General features: G+C 31.9%; 2 protein-coding genes across 3 annotated transcripts; one reads left to right on the forward strand and one right to left on the reverse strand.

Annotated features, from left to right (window-relative positions):
• Nucleotides 1-8,099: 8,099 nt before the first annotated feature.
• Nucleotides 8,100-12,259, forward strand: LOC130806070 (ubiquitin-conjugating enzyme E2 variant 1D). Its single transcript, XM_057670991.1, has 4 exons — nt 8,100-8,344; nt 10,349-10,488; nt 11,480-11,605; nt 11,875-12,259. The coding sequence occupies exons 1-4, from the start codon at nt 8,311-8,313 to the stop codon at nt 12,013-12,015; spliced, it is 441 nt and encodes a 146-aa protein (XP_057526974.1). The 5' UTR covers nt 8,100-8,310; the 3' UTR covers nt 12,016-12,259.
• Nucleotides 12,260-13,525: 1,266 nt separating this feature from the next.
• LOC130806071 (uncharacterized) lies at nt 13,526-22,786 on the reverse strand. 2 transcript variants are annotated; one of them, XM_057670992.1, is made up of 5 exons: nt 22,390-22,786; nt 22,236-22,272; nt 21,872-21,953; nt 17,168-17,360; nt 13,526-13,992 (listed from the first exon to the last, which is right to left on the reverse strand). In XM_057670992.1, exons 3-5 carry the CDS (start codon nt 21,920-21,922, stop codon nt 13,862-13,864), a joined length of 375 nt encoding a protein of 124 aa, XP_057526975.1. In that variant the 5' UTR covers nt 21,923-21,953; nt 22,236-22,272; nt 22,390-22,786; the 3' UTR covers nt 13,526-13,861. The 2 variants fall into 2 exon arrangements, with proteins under 2 accessions (XP_057526975.1, XP_057526976.1); XM_057670993.1 differs by lacking the exons at nt 21,872-21,953; nt 22,236-22,272; nt 22,390-22,786 and adding an exon at nt 19,139-19,217.
• Nucleotides 22,787-24,341: the final 1,555 nt, after the last annotated feature.

Below are 24,341 nucleotides of genomic sequence, written 5' to 3' on the forward strand. Positions count from 1 at the left end.
TCTATGAGTCATATATTATTATTATTATTATTATTATTATTATTATTATTATTATTATTATTATTATCATATAATTGCTATAAAAAGCCACAAAATACCATGCTAATTTAATTTTTTAATTAAACTTAACGTGTACATTCAAAACCAACCCTTAAAAATCCTCAAAGAATCTGATAATCCCTTCAAAAATATCAAACTATTCAACAACACAACCAATATTTATCCCACCATTAATGATTTTCACAAGAAGCTCCTAATTCATTCATGAATATCAAAATACCTAATATTTCACCAATATACCACATTTTCAACAAAAACTCATATCTCAATGTCATGTATCCTATCTCTTCAAATTGAATCTACCATCTTTATTCTCAAATAGAGATTATCATTCACCTCAAAGATAGGTACTCTAACTTACAATCCACAATACTCCAAGAATCTAGCAATAATCAACACATTTTCCATGAATTTTTAATGACTCATCTACTAATTCATACACATTCCAAGATTCAACAACATTTAGGATTTTACACATGAATGAAAGATTATGCAAGGGAAAGTATATGAATGAGAGCATGATTATTAAGGAAAAACAAGGAAAGAAATCAAGAAGGAATACCTTTTGCTTGCAGCAGCAAGAAACGGAACAATTTCAGGTTCAATGTTCTCTTTTCGGCTTGAATTTGATGTTTAATCAATAGGACTAAAACTCGCTCAATCCTTCCCCAAATCGGCAGAATTCAAGGTCAAGGAAGGGAAATTTTCGGATGCTTCTACACTCATTGTGGTTCGAATTCAGAGGAGAGTGAGCAAGAAAGATCAATTAGTCATAATTTACACAAAAGAATCAAGAATGTAGAAGTATAGATAATCTATCTTGAAAATCACGAAGGGAAGAACAAGGACAGACTGATTTCACACGAAGGTCCTTCGAAGATCAGAGGGAAGAAGAACGGGTCATGCCCTCGCAGCCATTGACGTTTTCTTCAAAGAAAATTTAGGGAAAAACGGGTTTAATATTATAATGAACTGAGTGCACATAAATTAATAATTCCTTTTATTAATGTCAATTACGACTCAAAATGAAGAAAGGTAAAAAAAAAAAAAAGAAAAATATATTGCTTTTATGAGTTTATAATGCGTATGGTCGCTATATGTTTCCATTAAATAATTTAACATTTGTTAAATATTTGTGTTCTCTATATTTTTCCATCATATTTTTAAAAAAATTTTGGGAAATTCCATATGGTACGGTAATCCTTAACTTTTGGCTTTTCTACATGGTAGACAAACATTATTTTTAATTCACGTGGTGACCTAGACCTTTCAACTTTTCCATGTGATAGAAAAAAAGGAAGTTTTTTTTGTTAACTTTACATTATTTTTACCCAGCATAATGACACTTTATTCAAAAAACGAATGTCGCGATCACCAATTGATCACAAATATATCGAAATCCAATCGAAATAATTACTTAATTTAACCAAAAACTTAACATTTGTCTACCACATGAAAAAGTTGAAAGCTCAAGGTTACCACGCAAATTTTAAAAACATTTATCGAAAAACAAAAACTCAGGTCATCACGTGAAATTTCCCAAAAAAATTAAATGCTTATAATTCTTCTTCATTTATATTATTATTTAATAAAATAATATATTTATTATCTACATACCTTATTATTACTCTCGTCTCTCATCTAAAATATTCTACTCTTTTTAATTAAAAAAACATTTTATAGAAAACCACACATGGAAATGCAAAAAGTATCAAATAATATATTGTTTTTTCTCTAAAATAGCATCAAATCATATTGAAGCTGTTTATCTTACTATTAGTAAGATGAATAACCAAGTTTCTATAGTAACGAAAACGTCAAAACTGCAAATAAGTGAATGTAAAAACTTATATTAATAATTTAATTTTGAAAAAATTAACTAGATTAATACAAACTTTTCATGATTTTTCTACAATAATTTCACCTATTAAAATCATGAATAATCTCAACTTTATGGGGTTTTGCCTAAAGTAAACTTAGATAATCCATTGACCTGTTATAGTAGGTAATTCACCAAAAAAGGTAAATTGAAAATTAATGTAAAATTAGAGAAAATTTTTGAACAAACCCCCTTCTCATTAGATGTTCTCTTATTTTATCTGAATCCTTATAACAACAATTTTTACACTTTTTCCAAGAACATCTAATCTCAGAACTCATGCTTTTTGTACGAGCAAAATCTAAAAACTCTTCCAACCCTCTCATAAATCTTAAACTAAACTTTTCATTTTTTCGTCGGTTGTACATCCAACTTCTTTCTTGCCTAAAATTCATTTTTAGCACCTATATATAATAATATAAAATATAATTATTCAGCTGATTAGTAAAGTAAGTTAATGACAATAAAAATATATAAAACAATTCATGAAAATAACAATATATGATAATAATATAATTATTCTAATAAAATTATTAAAGCAAATTAATGACAATAAAAATAAAATAGAAAATAATAAAAAATATAAAAAAACTCAAGTAAATAACAAAGGAAAAAAATATATACTAATTAAATAATAAAATTAAATCAAATTAATGACAATAAAAATTAAATATAAATAATAAAAATAAATAAAACAACTCATGTAAAGAAAAAAAACAAGCTACATAATAGAATAAGAAAATCACTAACCTCTTATAATTCTTTAGTATCCGAAATATACAATGAACAACAATTCTGCTTCTTATTTATACAAAACATGGCGACAACACGGCGATTACAAACCCATCGCCATATGTGGAATTCAAATTCAAAATATATGGCGACCAAAGGGCTTCCAAACATTCCGTCACCTAAATTTAAAAAAAATAAAAATATAAAGCAAAAAAACTAGCGACGAACTGGCGATTAAGATCATCGTCGCCAACAATTAAAATAAAATAAAAGATTTCGGTCCTCCTGGCGACTACACGGCTACCACCATATCCCGTCGCCCACTATTAAAACAAAAATAAAAATAATATTGTCTTTCCGAGCGACAAAATAGCGACCACACTTCCCGTCGCCATCTATTACAAAAAAAGAAAGAATAAATGCCTTTGGTGACTGATTGGCGACTACGTGGCCCGTCGTCAAAATACTTTCCCATTTGGCGAGTAATTTGGCCCTCGCCTTGTCGTCGCCACTGGCGATCAACCCTTCCGCTCGCCATTTTTTCATCGCTAATTCGATAGTTATTTGTAGTGTAAGTTTATCAGGCTAAATGACTTGTTCGCTTGGGAGGATTATGTGGATGTTCCTACCGGGGAAACTTTTAATCCTACTCCGTCTAGTACTTGTATGGAATCGACTTGATTCTAGCACTGGTGACACGAGAGTGGATTACGAAAAACTCGATGCTGATCTCAAACAGGCTTAGGATGATAAGAAGAAGGCCGAGGATGATAAGAAGAAAGCTGATGAGGATAAGAAGAAAGCCGAGATTGATAAGAAGAAGGCCGAGGATGATAAGAAGAAAGCTGAGGATGAAGAAAGCAGAAGATGATAAGAAGAAAGCCGAGCTTGATAAGAAGAAAGCTGAGGATGATAAGAAGAAGGTTGTTGATGATAATTAAGAAGAAAGCAGAAGATGATAAGAAGAAGGCTATTGATGATAAGAAGAAAGCTGATGAGTATAAGAAGAAGGCAGAGGATGATAAGAAGAAGGCTATTGATGATAAGAAGAAAGCAGAGGATAAACTCCAAGAAGTGAGGAAACAGATAAGGGAGATGAATGAGAGGATGGATAGATTAAAGGAAAACTGGGCAAACGCTGCTAAGGTTGGAGCAAGGCCACTGCACCCATCAGCATTCTTCATATAAGTAGTATTCCTAAGCCTTCTCAGACACCCGTAAACGCATCATGGATGGGAAGGTTGCGAACGAGGGTATCAGACCCGGGGTCTTATATGGGTGGTATCAGATCTGGATCCATTCAAATTCATAATGTAGATGATGCATATGGAAATGATAGGTTTGAAACACACTCTTGGTTGGTTGTTCAAATGGATTATCCAAATGACGGGGCTTATGGGTATATGATAGCCTACGATGGTACGGGCCGTTACCCTAATTCTCCTACGTATAAATATAAATTTGCCTCTATTAGTGTTGAAAATCTTAGGACCGGAACCCTTGTCTTACCGGGTGTTTGTGTTAAGAATTTAATCATCCTTCGTGATGCCACACAAGGAGCGATTTCATTTAGATTTCCTAACTAATACTCCATCCTTTCCACATTACTTGTCATATTTTACTATAAGAGGTTCTAAACATGTTTAATACGTTCGACTACAACTTTAATATTGATTTACGTAGTATTTGAAGATACAAAGTTATTAGAAAATATCATAATTTTTAAAAATTGCATAGGGCCTTTAAATAATTTATTAATGTTTGCTCCGCCCCTGCATTTCAATAGTAATAATATTTATCTTCAATCTTATTTAATTAGGTAATTTTGACCCATGCATAAGAAATAATATAATTATAACTATTGGGTAACAGAGAAAGTACTAGCTCCTAGTACGAATTTGATACAACTTCGATATGAACTGAAGCTTTTAATATTAAATACTTGTCCATATCTATTAGCTTTTGAAAAAATTTATTTATATTGGAATTTATAATGATATTTTTAAATATTGTATTTGCTTTTTAATTATATATCTTTCAATTTACTCATATTTCATGATATAACAAATAAAAAATAAAAAAAAACTCGGACTTTTTCTTAGAATAGTAAACAGTTAAGATTTTATAATTGTTACGTGGTATGTTTTATAATAGAAAGAATTGCTAAAGCGCAAAAGAAAAAGACAACATTAACAATAACAAAGAAACATGCTTGGCTTAAATTGTTTGAATGATTTGCTTAAATGGAGTTGAAAAAGAAAAAAAAATTTATTATGGTGCTCGCTTAAAAATATTTTTCAAAATAGTGTTTATGTTACTAATCTATTTTAATTTTGGTTTGAAGTCTTCAAAACTTATTGTGAACCAAAAGAATAGTGGCCTAAGTAGAACTAGAAAATAAAACAATACAGTCTCTAGTCCTCACTGAAATTTATTTTCTTAAAAAGTTTTTTATAAAGGAAAGAAATGTAACCAAATTTATCTGAATTTGATTTGAAAACTTCAAACATAAAAATTAGACCGACAAAATAATTGGTATATACATCATATAACATGTGATATATAGAATCAATTATGATTCAATAATATAGATACAAAATCGCAATAAAAAATTAAAAGTCAGTTTTCTCCTTTAAATATGTCTAAAATTATTATTTAATTATACGGGTTAGGGAAATTTAGAAAAAAAATAGGATTGCATGGGTGGAACATTTAGGACGATGTTAAGCAATTCACTTATTTATTTACTTTACTTAAAAAAGTTGTTCCCAATAAAAACAAGAAAAATCTAACAAAAATATCAATTATTAATTTACCTACTTTATGAGAAGGGTTCACCAACTGTGAGGATAATTTTGAGTTTACCAATACTAATAAGAATTTTTTTGAATTAACGAGACAGAGTTAAAATTGTTATTAACAAATTTTCTAAAAATAAATCAATGTCCAACAATAATTTTATATCCAAATGTTCATTATAACTTTTCTTCTTTAGTTTTTATTGTTATTTTATTCAGATTGATCCAAGACTCAAATGCATCAAGTATTTGTGGCTAGTATAGGAATATCAAGAGAAGCGATTTTTACTTTTTTTCATCGCAAAACGAAGTTACTTTCAAATATTCTTTGATCTCTCAAAAAAATATTCCAACAATTGTTTTAGCTCACATTGAGGTTTGGAAGTTTCAAACCAAAGCAGTTTAGTGTTAAACCTTACCTACATGAACACTATTTTGGGAAATAAGTATATAATCTGACATTTCAAATAAGATACTACTTGACCATATTTTTTCATACACATTAACCACAATATATAAAAAAAGTTTATTGCGATAACCGTCATATAACTGGTATTTCAAATGGAGGATCGAAGTATTATATAGTCTCTTTCTAATGTTCATGAATTCTTAATATATTGTGTGTTTGGAGCATTCAAATTTCGAAACTGAATTTAATATTTGTCTAACTTTGTAATTCAACTTCATAATTCAACTTCATAAATAAATTTACATTTGTATAAAAATTGACATAAAATTTGATTTTAAACTCATTAATTCGAAATACTTGTCCCAAAATTTAAATGAACATCTATAATTTAGGAGATTTTCGGTTTTTCAAACACAAAGTTAAGTAGTGAAATATCATTTACTAATATTAAGTGAAAAGAAAACTAATTAATATGGCATTAAATATGAAAGCATTCTTAATTAATATGGCATTAGGTGAAAAGAAAACTAATTAATCTTTTGGGTGGTTAAATTACAATAAAATAAAGTAATTAATGGATTATTACGACATGATAGATTGGGTAAAAATGGACCATATTTCTCCTTGGACAGGACATGGATATGACTTGCACGTCTTATTTCTCCACCCGATTCTTATTTTTTAGCGTAATATTGAGTTTATGACTATAATTATGACTAATCCAATACGACATGAGAAATAATGCAATTTAATTAATAGTTTTAACCTAATACTCAGTTCAAGATTCTTTCAATTGATCTTAAATTTACTTCCAATATTATTAACTGGGACCATTCTCACTTTTTTGCAATGTTAGTCTTATTTTAGTATCTCTCAAGCCTCAGATCCGCACAGACAATTAGTTGTTCGTGCGAATAGCTGAGCTTGAAGTGCAGAATCGATTACTATCGAATAAACTTCTAATGTATTAAACATGTATACTTCTTACGTTTCGTTATACTTATTACATTTGACTTTTTACGCGGTCTAATGTGTTGTTTTAATTATTTATTTATTAAACTATACGCATTTAAAAATTATAAAAAGATAATATTATGAAAGTACACGATTAGACGATTCAAACAAGATCCTACTTGATAATATATTTTTTCTCACACATTAACCACAATATATAAAATAAACTTAAAACATAAATAATTTTAATAACTATAATTTGGCGAGTATTTTAGAACACATGAATTATCTAGATGGGAGTGCACTATTCAAACATGAATTTAGTATTTGGATTGCTCTTGGCCATTTATCTCATTTGATATATGTTAACTAGCCAATTTTTAAAAGTCAACAAATTTATCTTATACATACTCTATTCATATCTCAAACATATTTCATTACTATTTATAATATTTTACACTACGTGATCACTAATTGATCAATTTAAGATCTTAATTGATATATTAAAGGTTAAAATTGATTCATTTTAAAAGTTATAACTAAATTCATTACTTTAACGTCGAAATTGAAGACTTTAAAAAGATCATAATTGATTCATATAAGGTTATAAACTTGTAAGTAGAAATCGATCGCTTTAATTGTTAGGTCAAAATTGAATTTTTTATTTTAATTGATCAAATTAAGGTTTACTTTAAGTTTAAATTAACTACTTTAATGTCAAAATTGATATCATAGGTTAAAATTAACTGCGTTAAGTTGAAATTGATTACTCAGTTTTTGACATAAAGTACTCAATATCTGATATTTTTGCTTATATGAAAATTATCAAATTTCGCATCAATCTCAAGCATTAGGATTCTCTCCTTTACTTTTTTCTATTAATCATGCTAAAATTTTGACACATATTTTATAATAAAAAATAAAATCTCAAAATTCTTCTATTTCACTTCAACAAGGAATTATAACTATTAAATTGAGTAATGAACTCTCTATCACATTTTAAGTAATGGAGAGAATCCTAACTCCAATTTCAAATATGGTTTATGAAGTATAGGTTTCACCCATTTAATCTAAAAAAATTTACAAAGATATACTCTTTTATCTTTTGAATTTGCCGGATAACAAAAATCGAAATAAAATCTGATTGAATGTTGAATAGCAAATTTATTCAAAGTAAAAAAAAAAAAAAATTTAGTATTAGTTCGATTAATTTGAAATATATCTTATTTTCGGATCAAGTTCATATTATTTAGACATATCAAATTTAATTTAAAGTAACTCTAAAATTCTTCCACTCACCCCACAAGTACAACAATATGATATAGATTCTACCAAGAGTACTCCTTAAAACACACCATCTATCCAATTCTATCTCATATTCTCATTCACCTCTCCCAAAAACCTCCATTTTCGATCTTAACAACCCCCCTTTTCTCAAATTCTGTATCTCTCAAACCCTTTGATTCTCCAACTGAATTATGACGATTGGTTCTGGCGGATCCAGCGTTGTCGGTAAGCCATCTTACCCTTTTCCCTTTTTCCATTAATGGAGGTTTTTAGTTAATTCATAGGTAAGATTCGTTATTTATTAGTTTTCATCTTGTTTTTGTGCTTGATCGGTACATTTTTCATGTGGGTTTTATTTTTTTTTTTTGATTGATTCAACTAATAGGGTCTATACGTGTTATTAATTTTGCTTTCTTGAACTAGAATTAGGGTTTTTTGTTTTTTTAGTGGTTGATTTGAGATGATTACTGATTGTTTTGATCTTGTTTTAGTTTCGTTATTGTTCTTTTATGGAATTGGAAATTGGGTTTAACTTTGCTGTACATGTTTATGTTTCATCGTTCTAATGGAGTTGGAAATTGTTAGGGTAATATTTAACTGTTTCATATTTGCACCTTTAATTTCTTGCATAGAATTACATATGCTTAATGTTAACGCTACTTATTGAAATTAATCAAGATGTTGAAAAGTGAATTGTTTTCCCGTGTTTTGGTTCGAATTAGCTCAAGTTGTTACACAGGGACTCAGGGAGTTTATTGATGGGGTTTTTGGTTTTGGAGTTGAGTCTAATGATTATGTAGACATAGCTGCTAGGTGGAGGGGGAATCTTCTTGTTATGGTTTTTGGTTTTGGCCTCGGTCATTTGATTAAAATTGTTGTGTTTCATATGACACAAATGAATGGAGGCCGAATTGCTCTAGAGATGAATGTTCGGCTGGTGAGGAAGGAGGCGAATTGCTATATCTTTACATTTCCGACAAATTTTGCTCTTAATTATTTGTTCTTTTCTTTGCTCAGGTTGCTAGTAATACACTCATACACTTATGCTTATATCTTTATATAGCATGATCCTAAACATGTCTTTGAATATAATTTTTTGGACTAGTAGAAATGCATGACTCACCAACATGAGCTAGTACAAGATGATTTTGGGCACTATATGTGTGATCTTATGAATCAAGTCTTTGGATTGAGATTCAGTGCTATAGAAAATTTATTTATGTGTTTGTGACCCCTCTTTTCTCTCTATATTTACACTCATAGGATATAACTTCCTCATGTAGCTTGAGTTACACATCTCACGTAAGGGGATGTGATTTTTGAAAATCAAAATCAATAAAAAATAAAAGACAAGAAATGCATGACTCGTGCAGTTACCAATTTCGGTAGAGTGGTAGAATAATAAACTTCCATGCTCTTATGATGAAAGGTAATATTTGCAGTATGCTGGATAAAAAATAAAAAAGTTAGTGCTCGGTACTCAATTTTTTTTTAACTTAGAATTTTTCTGGTATCGTTTGATCATCAGTAACTTTTAATAGTATCTTTACAGGTCATGTGGAGTCAAATTTGAGGAAGAGAGATAGAAAAAGATCAAGTTGTAACAATGCACTAATTGATAAAGCTTGAATAAAACAATAAACCTGAATTCAGGATGGTAGAGTTTTAGCATTTAGTCGACTTTTTAAACTTTGAGGATAGGTGCATATTTATGGAAATGTTTATCAACTCTTAAGAGTGGTTTGGTACAACAGGTTGTCTGCGCTAAAACCCTATAGTGCTTAACTTCTGCTTGTCGGGAAAGTATGTACGAATGTGGTTTATTTGGTAGTGGAGAGCTGGAGGCTCATCATGGCTGTCCTTGATTTAGGTTTTATAGAGCCTTCGTGAAGATAGAGGGTGGGTTCATTGTGAAAAGGTGCCTGGTTTTTACTCTTATGCTTGTTTTTCCTTTCCTTTTGGTAATGTATCTGTTATATAGCATAACAAGATTGTTCGTTATACTAGTACTTTGTTGATTATAGTATTGAGTTTACTTGTAAATTGTAACAAGCAAATTTCTAGTTTGAGCATTGTTGTGTTTACTATTTGGTGGCTTTTATTGATGGAGGGTTATCGGATGATCCTTTTGCATACTGGTTTTATTAACTAATGATCGAATTTCAGGTAATTTGTCACAAAGCTTCAATGGTAGTATATAATTGTACTTTTGTTGATATTGTCATACAGTTCCCAGAAACTTTAGGTTGCTAGAAGAGCTTGAGCGTGGTGAGAAAGGTATTGGAGACGGGAGTGTCAGCTATGGGATGGATGACAGTGATGATATCTACATGCGTTCTTGGACGGGAACTATAATTGGTCCTCACAACGTGAGTATTTTTGAATCTCCTTTTGTTGACATTTTAGTTTTTACATGAGTACATCTCATCTATATCAATAGTGCAGATTATAGATGTTGCATTGGAGTGTTGTTTTACTTCTAAGTTTTAGGATGATAGACTTCATTGAGGGTAAGATTTCATATGATACAAACTACTCCCTCCTATTCTAATCAAATGTTCCATTTGGTTTTGCACACCTGTTGATGCGATATTTCAATCTTAACTATCTCTTTTTGTGCTTGGTTTATAATTATATATCGTTGATATCAATAATATTTATAAGAAACGAATCAAATAAGATTCCACTTGATTATGTTTTAACTTATAGATTGAGAATAAAATACAAACTTTGAGAGATTGATGAATAGTGCTAAAAAACGAATGGGGAATTTGATTAGAATTGGAGGGACTATAAATGAACAAAATTTTCTGAGTGAATTTATGTGTAGAATATAATGTAATTATTAGCAAGAATACTAAAGAAATGTATTTGAGTTGTCATGGACTCAGGAATCAGGATTAGATGTGTTGTTCCGGATTTTCTCTACACTGGTTATGTAAAAGGGGTATATTTCCGTATACATTATCCGGAAATCAAAGGAAAGGGATCCAATTAATCAACTTGTTGTAAACATCATTTATGTGTACCTTAATTTTTTATCCGTTATCCAAGAACTTGCTACTTGCTTTCTGTGTTATGGATACGTCTCTTTATTCGGACCCCCTAGGCGTGCTGAGTGACCCATGCATAGCCCCATATTTTTGGGCAGCCAGCTTGATTTTGGAACATTATGTTATTGTCATTGTCACTTTATTGGTTTCCTTAATTGATGTATATATCATACACATGGTTTTTTCTTGTTGGACTGTTGTTTGAAAGATTGCTAGTGTCTGATATTGTTAATTATGTTTTGATATTTCCTCCATAGTTGTCCTTTGGTAGTTGTTTTATTGAATATCTGTGCTGATTTTGTATCAGAGTGTACATGAAGGCCGCATTTATCAATTGAAGCTCTTTTGTGACAAAGACTATCCGGAGAAACCTCCAAGTGTGCGCTTCCATACCCGGGTCAACATGACTTGTGTGAATCCTGAGTCTGGAGTGGTAATATTTTTATGGACTTTTTGCCTGATGGATGTGGAAATATATGCTTATTTGATTCACGCGTTTTTAGGGTCTTGTTTACGCTTGATGTATAATGAAATCTCAAACCAAAGACTTGATGCATAACATTACACATATATGCTTGACGAATTCACGCTTGACGAATTTGCATCATATCCTCCATGATCTGTAATGTTGTGCAGGGTTATTGGAATCCTGCGTAGGGTTGGTAAGTAGAAGTATTTGATGTGTAATGTCATGAATGACAGGTTGAACCGAAAAAGTTTAGTATGCTGGCAAATTGGCAGAGAGATTGCACTATGGAAGACATCCTGACTCAGCTGAGGAAAGAAATGGCTGCACCCTACAATCGGAAACTTGTTCAACCTCCAGAAGGCACCTATTTCTAGCTGAACCTTGGTTTCCTATCTTTACAAGTTGGGAAGACTTGTAAACCTATTCAGTACATAGTTTAATTGTGTCTTCACTTGATATCGAACAAGTCCTAACGGAACAAAAAATTCCGGTATTGTGTGCTTGTGCTTATTGATGTCTTGAATCGAATTATGTATTGTGTTCGTGTAAGACAGTTTTGTAAGACTCGAAATGTGAAATTCTTAGAGGACTGAAGTTGCTGATTCTCTGTTTCTGATATCATTATTTGCTATTGTTTTGGCTAGCCTTACTATCATATTGTTATTGATTTCTGTTATATGTAATTTACGTTCTAGTAATTATTTTGTATTTGATTTTCATGGACTCGAACAAGTGTTTATAATACGATAATAAGTTGCTTACAAAAATACAAAAAGACTCGAAAAAGGTTCAATTTTGACAAATCAAAGAGGCTTTGTATAGGACCCATTAAGGACCCTAGACCCTGTCGGGTCCGGGTCTGGGTCTGAAAATTCTGGACCCTTAGGGTCCGGATCCGGGTCTGGATCCAAAAAAATAAAAGGGTCAGGATCCGGGTCTGAATCTATCCAGACCCGCTTCAGACCCGCCCCATGACCATCCCTAATCATATGGAGTTTGTACTGCTTTTTCTGTGTAAGGTCCTTAATTCAATTCTTGCATCTCCCTTTTCCTAGCCTTTTCTTTCTCTCAACCTGTCCCGTAATCAAAAAATGCTATTTCATGGTTAATTATGAAATGCCCCCTTCTATTTGATATTTTATTTTTATTTTAGGCGGTATTTTTGTTGTTTTTCTAAAAAAATTTCTATTAATATCATAATTTTTTGACATAATTAGTTGTGATCATTCTAATTTTCATATTTTTTAATATTTGGTCTATATTTTTCAGTAACTTTATTTAAGCATTTATATGTTTTCACTGACTTTATTTTAACAATTTTTAATGTTTATAGTTCTAATATTTCTTTCACTTAACTATTAATATTTTTAAATGTTTAGATCTCTACTTTTTTTTTTCTATTTACTTTATTATTAATAACATAATATCTATATTGCCTAAAAAAATTTATTTTTAAAATATATATGAACATAGTATATGGAAAGTACAAATAGAAATGCAAGCAGTGAACAAAAAGTTAGAGATGTTGTAGTTTTGTGAAGCACATAAATTACATATTTTGATAGTTATAATAGAGCTTGTAGTATCTCCTCAAAAAATTAGTTTTGTTAGGTTTACTAGCTATTAGCTTTTATGGAGCACTTTAACCGTTAAATCTGTTGATTTTTTTAACCGATTTAGATATCTAATAAAATTTTCTTGATCAATCCTATCTATATCTAACAATTTGACAAAATTTGAGTTATACCTACTATTTTTACATCAATATTTCTTAATTGAAATTTGAAACTCTTAATGACACAAATGTTATGAAAAAAATTTATAGCAAAACATTTACATGGTATCTTTAAATATTTCACATTTTAACAAAAATAAATAAATAAATAAATAAAAATTATTGACCCATTGAGCCAAACATATGGATTCAAAAAAAGTCCGACTAATCGTTTTGACGGGTCTAACACGCATTATATGACCTAAGGCCTAAGCAATGCATTGAGATACGGACGGCAGAAGCAGTATCTAGTTTTCTTAGTGAGCTCAAATTGCTTAGCGAGAAGCTTTGCAACGAACGTCCAAACATCATTCTTCTTTAGATACATACAAATCGTACAGCTACAAATCATTGGCATTTTACAACATTTGTGAGTTTTCCTCGTTTCTTCATACTTTTACACTAAACAAAACTGTAAATATACGTACAAGATGTACCCTCGACTATCATGGTTCGAGCTTCAATGATACAACACGTGACTGTCTGTTGCGCTTGGCTGCCTTCACATACACTACAGACAAACAGGAAGGCGCCCACCATGGTCGACGAACCTTTTGCTCTCCTTTCAAGCACGCCACTGAACAATATATAGAAAGTCATGCTGTTAGCGTATAAATCTGTACTTAAAAGCGTTAATAGTCAATTATATCGACCTGATTAAGTCGATGCGAATAGATCTTGTATTTATGTAGTAAATTGTTACCTGGACTCGAGAACTGACGTCTGACATGGGTACGTGTAAGACAGATTCTAAGGAGACTTGAAATGTAAACTAAACTGAAGTTCAGAACCATAATGGCTTCTTATCATAATGTTACGCAGGGCAAACCAACTCTCAAGTATACATATAGTAGACGAGGACGGAAGAAGGTGAGCCTCCGTGAGAAAGATTAAGAACAAACGATTTTAGTGGGCAACGGCTATTTTTGGTAAGTAGAGTTATATTCTTTTTTGTAAATACTAAATACCCCTTTTATCGGGAAGTCTCTAGGCCTTATGTTAGACTCCATAAATATTAGCCTACTTAACTGAAAATAGCCGTTGCCCACGGAAACTGTTTGTTCTTAATCTTTCTCATGGAGGCTCACGTTCTTCCATCCTCGTCTACTATATGTATACTTGAGAGTTGGTTTGCCCTGCATAGCACATACATAGCAAATATAATAGGGATAAAAAGAAAGGATAGTCCCTCGAGCATCACAAATTTTTTTTTGCGGAAGCGATGAAGTTTTCTTAGTCTCTCTATATAAATAACCCGACTCTATAATCAGCGCTTCGCCATGATTCCACTATATTACGCTCAAAGAGTGATCCCTTTTCTGTGCTCCACCCCATTTGAATTGGGTATTTTTGGAGATCTTACCGAAATTTAGTTCTATTATAAGAAATATTTTCTTGCTTTTCGATGAATTTATGCAACATTTTTCAGGTGAATGTGATCAAATTAGAATTTGGAACGAGTTGAAGTGAATGATGAATATTAAATATTTTCACCTTTTAGTCTTTTTTAATAGTCATAATTTTTAGGAATTTTGGAAGGCTTTTTTTTCAAAATAAAATCCGAATATTCCGAAGAGGATGAGTGAAGATCCAAGTAATGAAAGCTACGAATATAATATCACAAATCCTTAAATGAGAAGGTCCAATGGTAAGACAATGTTTATTGGGCTGGTCTTACATTTAATGTATTAAAGCGATAACTTACAATTTTAAAGTGACCGATTACAAAATTGAGCTAATTACACGGCCCATCTCATGATGAGATGGTCTCATATAAGATGAGCTGATATAATATTTACATTGTTAAATGTCAACCTAAGTGGAGGGAGGTTCAATGTTTATAGAGACCCAAATAATGGAATGGAATGTTCTCTACAAGCATACAATCAAGAAGTTTTTAAAGATTCCACCTCATTACCCCAATGTAAACCTAAGCGGGTTTTAAGGCGTCGAATGTATGTCTTAGGCGGAGGGAGTTTCTTACTAATGGGGTTTATTGACTGCTTTATATAAATCCTAGATCCATCACTAATGTACGTAAGCTTACCCTTATGAGTGATAACAAAGAGTTTGTTTCCAAATGACATTTGGTAGCAAACATCATCTACAACTTCATGTAAATAAGAAGTGCACGTGATTGATAAATGCAATTATTTGCACTTATTTATATCATTTTAAACTCCTTAATAATGATTATTGTTAGTAATTTCGTGCTTATTTTGAATATTTATGCTACTTTCTCCATTTTGGTTATTCATGTTGGTTTTGAACGGTTTTGATCGTTTTAAGCATAATTCTTATGGTTTTGATGATGACGGAGTTTACTAAGATTATTGCTCGTTTAAAGATGTTTTACAATGAAGATGGAAAAAAAGGGTTGAAAAGTGTTTAAAATGCATAAGTTTTGAGGGGAAATTTGATACATGCTCACTCTTTTGGTCATAACTTTTAATAGAAAGATCGTATTAATGCAAGGTTTGGGGCATTGAAAAGTAGACTTCAAGAGCTTTCCAACGATATATTATATGTCCAATTCCAACAACCGAGCAAGAAATGAAGGCTGTTTAAAGTTTGCCAGTCATAAGCAAAATGACGAGTCGTTGCCTAAAAGCTACGACTCGTCTCCAACTGCTGATATCCACATCTAACAGTTTTATTTCACTATTTTAGTGGTTTTATTTATTTTAGCTTTATTTTATTATTAGAAATCAGTTATTTTTGGGGAGATTGTTCCTCAAGTAACCTTAGAATATAAATAGACATTAGTTATTTTCATTTTTTTTGTGCTTTAAGTGCCCTAGACGCCCTAATGCTCTAGTTTTCAGTTTTTAGTTTATTAAGCTTAGTTTTTTATTTTTTTGTCGCAACTTTCAATTATTTATGCAATCTATGGTTTGTTTATGTTCCAATTTGTAAGTTTTTGTATCTTGTCCTTTAATTATTCATTAAATTGTCTTTAATTCATTATTTTCATCATGTTCATCATCTTAATTAGGGTTTTGTTTATTATTAATTTCATGTTAGTTATTAAGTTTAGTGAGTAGATTTTCCTTGTAGGATTATTGTAGGATTAAGGGATTGACCCTAATTTGAAGCATGGAATGAATTTTGATTGACTAATTATGTGAAATTTGGGTCTATGATGAAACCGCTTAATGAACTTTAGTTTAAATATCTTTATTAACCTTTTCAATAAAACGGAAATTTGAGATAATGATTAATTTAGAATTGAGGTATATTTAAATTAAATTCCTATTAGTTTAACCAATAAAACGAAAGTTTGAGGATTAATACTAGTAAGGTTTTAAACCGATATTGATCAATAGAGCAGAAGCTTGAGGTTAATTAGATCACGTTCAATTATGCCAAAAGACTCATTTTCATACAATTATGAGAGTAATTGACTCCCATTTTAGAATTAGATGATTTCCGACATCCTAGACTTGCTTTATTATCATCGTCTTCAATATTAATTATTGTCTTGGCTTTATTTACTAGTTTCATTTGCATCATTTTGATTTTTGTTCATAATAGTGTTAGATTCTCAAATCGATTATATTTTTTGTCCGTATCTCGTAGTTATAAACTAAACAAATTGTTAACTAGTTTCCCTGAATTCGACCCGTATAGCTACACGTACCCCGTGCGCTTGCGGTTAATAAAAATTTGCACATCAATTGACCCTTGTTTAACTCCCACTCACATATGATAGAGGCTTTGTAAACTTAACAACAAAAGAGGAGAGTATAAACCTTTTATTCGCCTCAATTCCTTGCAAAGTGTGATGAAATCCCCCCATTTCATGTGACAGCGCCTAATAAATCTAAGTATCTGCTCAGTTGTAAACATCGACATTCCCTCCAAGTACTCGCCATTAACACCATTTTCCTTAAATGTTTGGCGGTAGCTGCCAAGATTAATTTCTTCTAACCACATACCAACATCCTGCCCAAAGAGAAGAAAATAAGTGAAATAAAACGGAATATGTGAATCCTTGCTAGTGACATAAGAATTTAGCATATCGACAATAAAAGTTAGCAGTAAACATTAAAACTAAAGCATCAGACAAAAACAGAAAAAAATAACAAAACAAATTTTTAGAAACAATGTTCAATTTTTTAATCTGTTTCGTAATTCTTCATCATCATGCACAATAAAGTATCACGTAGAATTGCACATATGTGCAGCTGCATATGTCGGGGAGCAAGGGTGTAGAGAGAGGCAAGTGCCTGGTTAAGAAAAAGAGGCACATGAATCAATAATTAAGAAAAATCAGCACAAGATAAAGCCTGAAGATGTTTACACGGTCATCGGATCGATTTGGGTCAAGTGTTTAGGGTCAGTTCGAAATCAGGTCTCAAAATGACCAAAAAATAGCCAAAAACCGACCATGATTCGCTATTTCCAATTTGCGAGGAAATTGGTGAATCAGGTGACAAAGTATAAACAAGCATACACAAAATTTCAATCACTCGTAGGTTCATGAACGATGAGACCAACACGTTTCCCTTTAAACCTTTTTGTCACCCTTCTCAACATGAAATCCAAACATGAATTTCTTTACCGGGTCAAAATTGGAGTTGATTGAGATGAAAAGATTATTAAACTTCACTTGATTGGGCCAAAATTGCATCCAAAATATTCTACTCACGACTTAGAAGTCACTTGGTCCACCAACCACCACAGAAACAATAACCATAGCTCATAACTGAAAGTAGTCTCATTTATTGCAACGGAAAGCAAATGTCTTATTCCCACGACATTAGAAAATGATTGGTCTCTTCAAAGGAAAATTCGCTTCCATCATATTTCAATCTCAAACCAATCCAAACTCAACTCTCTAAAAAACTTCTTTCAAACTAAAAAACAAAGATACAAAGATAGTCATTCGGTTTTGTTTAAGAACGATTTCTTTCTAAAAGGTCTCATTCCAACTGATGGGCCCCATAATCATTAAAAAGCCAACAACTTTCCTGGTTTACCTTCTTAAATTTTCTTAAGTTCAAGGGTGCCTCTTCTTATTTGCACATTTGTTTCGGGTCAGTCCAAAATCTAGTCTCGTTTCCACATTTTTGTTTTTACATAAATATAAATTCATTTTTAAATCGGATCAAATCAGGTCCGATAACAAGTTCAGATGAAAATCAGTCGTCGGGTTTGTTTTGAACACCACTAGTCCTTCCAAAACGGAAAATAGCTAATCAACAAGTTATTATTGTAGCAAAGTTAATATTTAGGAAATATTATATTTTATTTTGTAATTATTCTTCTTATTATGTTTCCAAGATTAGTTCTCTTAACCTTGTATAAATAGGAGTTTTCATGGCTTTGGTTAATAACAAAAAACAACTATTCAAAATCCAAACCTAATCTCTACTTTATTCCGCATTATTATTTTCTTCGTGGTATCAAGCCGTAAGGTTGATCGCGAACGAAACAACCATATAGGTGTTCATCATTTACACGAAGAGCTTATAAAAAAAATGGAAATCGAAATTCGATCAATATCATTGATCGCTTAGTTGCAATCGGGGTGGTTAAACACCAACAAAGTAACCTCTTAACACCGGACTAAATTATCCGGTGACAAAACTCATAACCGGAGTTGGAAGAACCATCCACCTCCACAAACACTCGAAAACAAGAAACAAACCCAAATCGAACTTCTCAAATGGACGAGAAAACCAGATCAAAATTCTCAAATGGGCAAAAATTGTTCCAACCTTTTTCTCTCATTTCTTGAGGTTTGGCTCTTTCCCACTCTGACGAAAAGTCGAGCTTTACCACCGTGTGGTGGCCGACCTCGTGACAATGTCAAGAAAGCAAAATGAGATTAAAGAGGATGAAGGCAAAAGAACAGTACTAATCACATGGGGAAATGAAGAAAAAATAAAAACACACCTTTTTCTTTTGGAGCGGCAGCACCATCAATAAAGATAAACCGAAACCCTTGTTTTCACGGAGATGAGGACAAAAATACAGCCCATTTTTTCCTTCCCAAAACGAGGCCCAAAACCCCATAAATCAAAACCCATCCTTTTCTTTTCAAGTGGCAGCCCAAAATCCTTGTTTTCAACCCATCTTATTCGGAGGAATGGGTTTACTTTGTTAACCAAATAAACCTTCTTGGACTTTCGATTGTGGGGCTACAGATACGATGACATATAACCCTACGGATATTTTATCCGAGATAACCCACAACCCGTACACATATCCAAACTGCTAATAGGGAATGTATTCGGGTCGATAAAACTGGCACGACTAAAATTTCTCTGTCTTTTCATTTAAAAAATTATTGTCAATCAGTCAGCTGACTAAAGAACTTAATTGTACTGTTTTGTTGACTTCTAATAGTTGTATTGTGCAGGATGCTCAGGCTGGAAAAATCATTGGACGTGGTACTGAACGAGAAGGTTTGTACTATGTGGATCAGACGACTCAACAAAGTCAAGTTATGCTTACTCGTGTCTCCCCATTAATGTGCTAGCATTCACAATAAGTCCAGCTTAATTTAGACTATTCCGAAACCTTCTCTCCTGTTGCCAAGATTGACACCATCCGTATCCTTTTCTCTATAGCAGCAAACAAAGATAGGCCACTATACCAGTTTGATGTGAAGAATGACTTTCTACATGAGGAAATAGAGGAGGAAGTATACATAAAAGCTCCACCTGGGTTCTCAGAAGGGTATGGTCAAGGTGAGGGGTGCAACCTCAGAAAAGCATTATATGGTCTGAAACAGTCACCTGGGGCATGGTTTGAAAGATTTACTACAGCTTTGAAAAGGTCTGGTTATAAACAGAGTAACTCCGACCATACTCTATTCCTCAAGAAAAATGATGGTCGAATCACATGTCTTATTATCTATGTAGATGATATGGTCATCACTAGAGATTACGCAAAGGAGATTAGTGATCTTAAGAGACAGTTGTTCCTTGAATTCGAGATGAAAGATTTGGGTAATTTAAAGTACTCCCTTAGGATAGAAGTCTTAAGGTCAAAGAAAGGGATCTTCATCAATCAATGGAAGTATGTTCTTGATCTCCTAGCTGAAACAGGAATGTTGGATTGCAAGCCGGCAGAAACACCCATTGTGACTAATCATGGGCTTCAAATAATTGAAGGAGCCAGATTGACTGATAACGATCAATACAGGAGGATGGTGGGAAAGTTCATTTGCCTTTCACACATAAGGTCAGACATTGCCTATGCTGTGAGTGTAGTAAGTAGATTCATGCATCTCCCACAAGTGCAACACATGACAGCAGTTATGAGGATATTGAGATATTTAAAGGGAACCAGCAGTAGGGAAATTCTCTTTAAAGCAAATAGGCACCTAGATCTTGTGGCCTATACTAATACAGATTGGGCGGGAGATCGGGATGACAGGAAGTCTACTTCTAGGTACTTTATCCTAGTAGGTGGCAATCTGGTCACTTGGTAGAGTAAAAGGCAAAAGGTGGTTGTCTTATCCAGTACTAAAGCTGAATTCCAAGGAATAGCCAAAGGAATTACAGAAATTCCTTGGGTTAGGAAACTACTGAGTGAACTAAACTTTCATCAGAAAAGAGGCATGTAACCTATATTGTGACAATAAAGCAGCCATTAGCATCTCTGAGAACCCAATTCAACATGACCGAACTTAGCATGTTGAGATTGACAGACATTTCATAAAAGAGAAGCTAGAAAAGAAGATCATCAGTCTTCCATTTGTGAGATCAAAAAATCAACTTGCCGATATTCTCACAAAAGCTGTGGCATCTGAAGCTCCAAAAAAGCTGTGTAGGAAAGTTTATATTTAGGAAATATTATATATTATTTTGTAATTATTTTTATTATTATGTTTCCTAGATTAGTTCTCTTAACCTTGTATAAATAGGAGTTTTCATGGCTTTGGTTAATAATAAAAACCAACTATTCAAAATCCAAATCTAATCTCTACTTTATTCCGCATTATTATTTTCTTCAATGGGCCGATACACCAGGCTATTAAAAGGAAGTAGTTGTATCCTCCGACCTCCTCACTACATCGAGACAAAACTCGTAACAAATCACTATCTAGGAGCTCCACAATTAAAATTCTACCACTCAATATTCACTCTAACTCCTACTCCCAACCCCCGCCCACCCGAACCCCTCATTGCCCTTCTCTTAAAACATCTTTTAGGACCTAAATTGATCTTATTTAAACACAAACAGTATCTCAAACCTCAATCATTTCCCAACAATCAGGCTGTACGAACGATTCCTTCTAACGAAGGATCACATCAATTATACACAATTACATTGGCTAATTTCATGATATGAACGACCAATCCTAGTCCATACTCTAACAATGTACATAATCTTACAAGAATTTCTTAAAACATTCCACCGTAACCAAAATCAAAATCATAAACAATAAAAGGCAACAAGATCAAATTTTTCCAGTAGAGAATAAAAGCAAATAAGCCTACCTCAACAGTCCAAATGAAGAAATCCAAAGGTTCAGGCCTTTCTTTATTCATCTCCCAAAAACTCCAACAATACCCACTTTAACTACAAAACCCACATAAGAAATCCAACATCAGATCAAAATCATTCACCAAAATCAACAAGTTCAAAAAACCCAAAATAATTAATCACCCATTGAACCATATGCACTTTTAAGCTATGTGAAGTTAGCAACAACAAGGGTCAATCCACAAAACCTCTTTATTATCACTAAAAAAGTATAAAAAGTGTACAACAAGGATAAGATTATGTGCATCCGACCCTCAAACCCCACTATAGCCGAATTGCGTCAATGAAACTCATCAAGATTAACATAAAGATTTATACCTTTATCTTCCAAAAACTCCAACAACACCCACTTTCACTACAAAACCCAAATGAGGGATCAATATCAGAACAAAATCATTCAAAAAAAACAACAAAAAATTCAATAAAAGTCAAGAAAATTAATAACCCAGAAAAATTAACATAAATATTATACCTTTAACTCCAAAAAACTCCAAGAATACCCATTTTCACAACAAAATCAACATCAGATCAAAGCTATTCACAAAAGCAACACAAAAAAACCAATAAAACCCAAAAATATTAATTACCCAGTAAAATTAACATGATAAATATACAAAACAATCACTAAATTCAATGATTAACTTCTTCCCTCTACAAGAAAAAAGGGGAAAATTTAGGATTTTGGTTCAGCTTGATGAAGAGAGAGAGAAAGAAGAAGAGAGTGAGATTTACGCGAGTAGGGTTTATTTGCAAGTTTCTAAAGAAGTGGGGCCAGAATGTTTGAAGTGGACCCCACAAAAGTGATTTAATTGAGAATTTAGGGATTTGCTTTTTTGTAATTTTAAGTACTGAGCATATGTTGGCTTTAGGTCCCACCACGTGTTGGTCTAACCTAAAACCTTATATTGCGCCCCACTTTCCTCTTACACGCGCATTTTAGTAGTAAACTACTATTTGGCAACCTTTTACAACAATTTTTGCGACAGAAAAGCTAAAATTTGGCCAAAAAAGTTAAAATAATTAAAAAAAAGCTAAAAATAACATCTATAAGTTTTAAGAGGAGAAGCTGCAAATTATAACTTCTCCTCTCAATTTTTCAAGGACCTGCTCTTCTCGTCTTATGTTAAAAAAATTTATATATTTTCTCCAACTAATTATGAAAATCTTTTTCGTTACTTTTTTTTTTCTTTTCCCATATCTTCCTCCAAAATTCAAAATTTTCTACTTTATTGTATAATTATTCATTTGTTATCACAACCAACATCCTAATTATTTTAAGTAATTCTACGCTTATTGAATATTATGTGATCAAATTACATCAAAATTTCATTTATGTTTTATCTATAAATTTATTAACACGTTTAAATATGTTTTTCTATATAGCAAATTGTCAAATTTGGGATTTATTTTTATTTTCAATTACTTTAGTGTATTTGAATTTTTTTTCCTAACATTATAGTGATTATTTTTTAGTGCATACTATATGTATTTTCATCATATAACAATACTAATTTTAAGTAAACATAGGGGAAAAAGGCCAAACACACAAATTGTTTTTGTTTCCCAAAAACACTTTTTAAAAATATAAGGTCAAACACATCTGTTTCTAAAAATTGTTTCTCTAAAAACAATTTCAACGTAATTACTTTTAGGAAACAAAAGTTAATTTTCAAAAGCTAGGCCAAACATACCCAAAGTACTTCATCTTCTTGTCTTTTTCTTCTTACTTCTAACTTAAATCATTCTCTAAGTGCAATCTCCTACTACCTAGCTTAGTTTGATCCAATGATTCCATTTCCATGTAAAGATGGAAATGGGTTGGTGGCCAGACATATCATGACACAACATAGCATGAAATTGTTAATAAAACGCTTTGACATAATGTAATTTTGCACGATGGTGAGATTCATGAGTTATTTAAACTTTATTTTTGGGTTCAAGCACACGATGACACTAATTGACACGATACGATTTGACATGAGGATTGCTACAATACGCGAGCGACTCAATTGTGATATGTTTTTTATGGTTAATTCTATAGTAAGATGTGTTTGGCGTGGCGTTTTAGTTTCCACATTGATTGTTATTGACAACTTTTAATATATGCTACACTTTTTCACGCTATCTAATTTTTGATTTTAATTTGTAGTATCTTTAGTTTCACATCTTGGTTGGATATAGAGAAAAATGAAGAGAAAGGAAGGAGAAAATTTAGAAAGATGAAGTATTTTTTATTTCGATAACAAAACGAAAGGGAAGGATTTAATGGGAAAATATAAATAAATTTTATTAAGATTACAATAATCTTCTAAGTGGAAAAATTTTAAGAAAAAACACCAGTTTTTCTTTCTTTTTCCTTCCCTTCCCTTTTATGTTTTTACTCTTCATTCTTATCCCTCCCCTTCCCATCCATATTTGTTTTCA

The sequence above is a fragment of the Amaranthus tricolor genome, chromosome 2 (genome assembly GCF_026212465.1).
Source record: "Amaranthus tricolor cultivar Red isolate AtriRed21 chromosome 2, ASM2621246v1, whole genome shotgun sequence".
NCBI classification, from domain to species: domain Eukaryota; kingdom Viridiplantae; phylum Streptophyta; class Magnoliopsida; order Caryophyllales; family Amaranthaceae; genus Amaranthus; species Amaranthus tricolor.

Excerpts from the sequence above, each read along its gene's own strand:
- LOC130806070 (XM_057670991.1), top strand. The coding sequence starts at position 8,311 with ATGACGATTGGTTCTGGCGGATCCAGCGTTGTCG. Across the intron at positions 8,345-10,348 it reads TGGCGGATCCAGCGTTGTCG|TTCCCAGAAACTTTAGGTTG; the intron begins GTAAGCCATCTT and ends ATTGTCATACAG. Across the intron at positions 10,489-11,479 it reads CTATAATTGGTCCTCACAAC|AGTGTACATGAAGGCCGCAT; the intron begins GTGAGTATTTTT and ends ATTTTGTATCAG.
- LOC130806071 (XM_057670992.1), bottom strand. The coding sequence starts at position 21,922 with ATGAATAAAGAAAGGCCTGAACCTTTGGATTTCTTCATTTGGACTGTT. Across the intron at positions 17,361-21,871 it reads TCTTCATTTGGACTGTTGAG|GATGTTGGTATGTGGTTAGA; the intron begins GTAGGCTTATTT and ends CTCTTTGGGCAG. Across the intron at positions 13,993-17,167 it reads GGAATTGAGGCGAATAAAAG|TGGCGTGCTTGAAAGGAGAG; the intron begins GTTTATACTCTC and ends TATATTGTTCAG.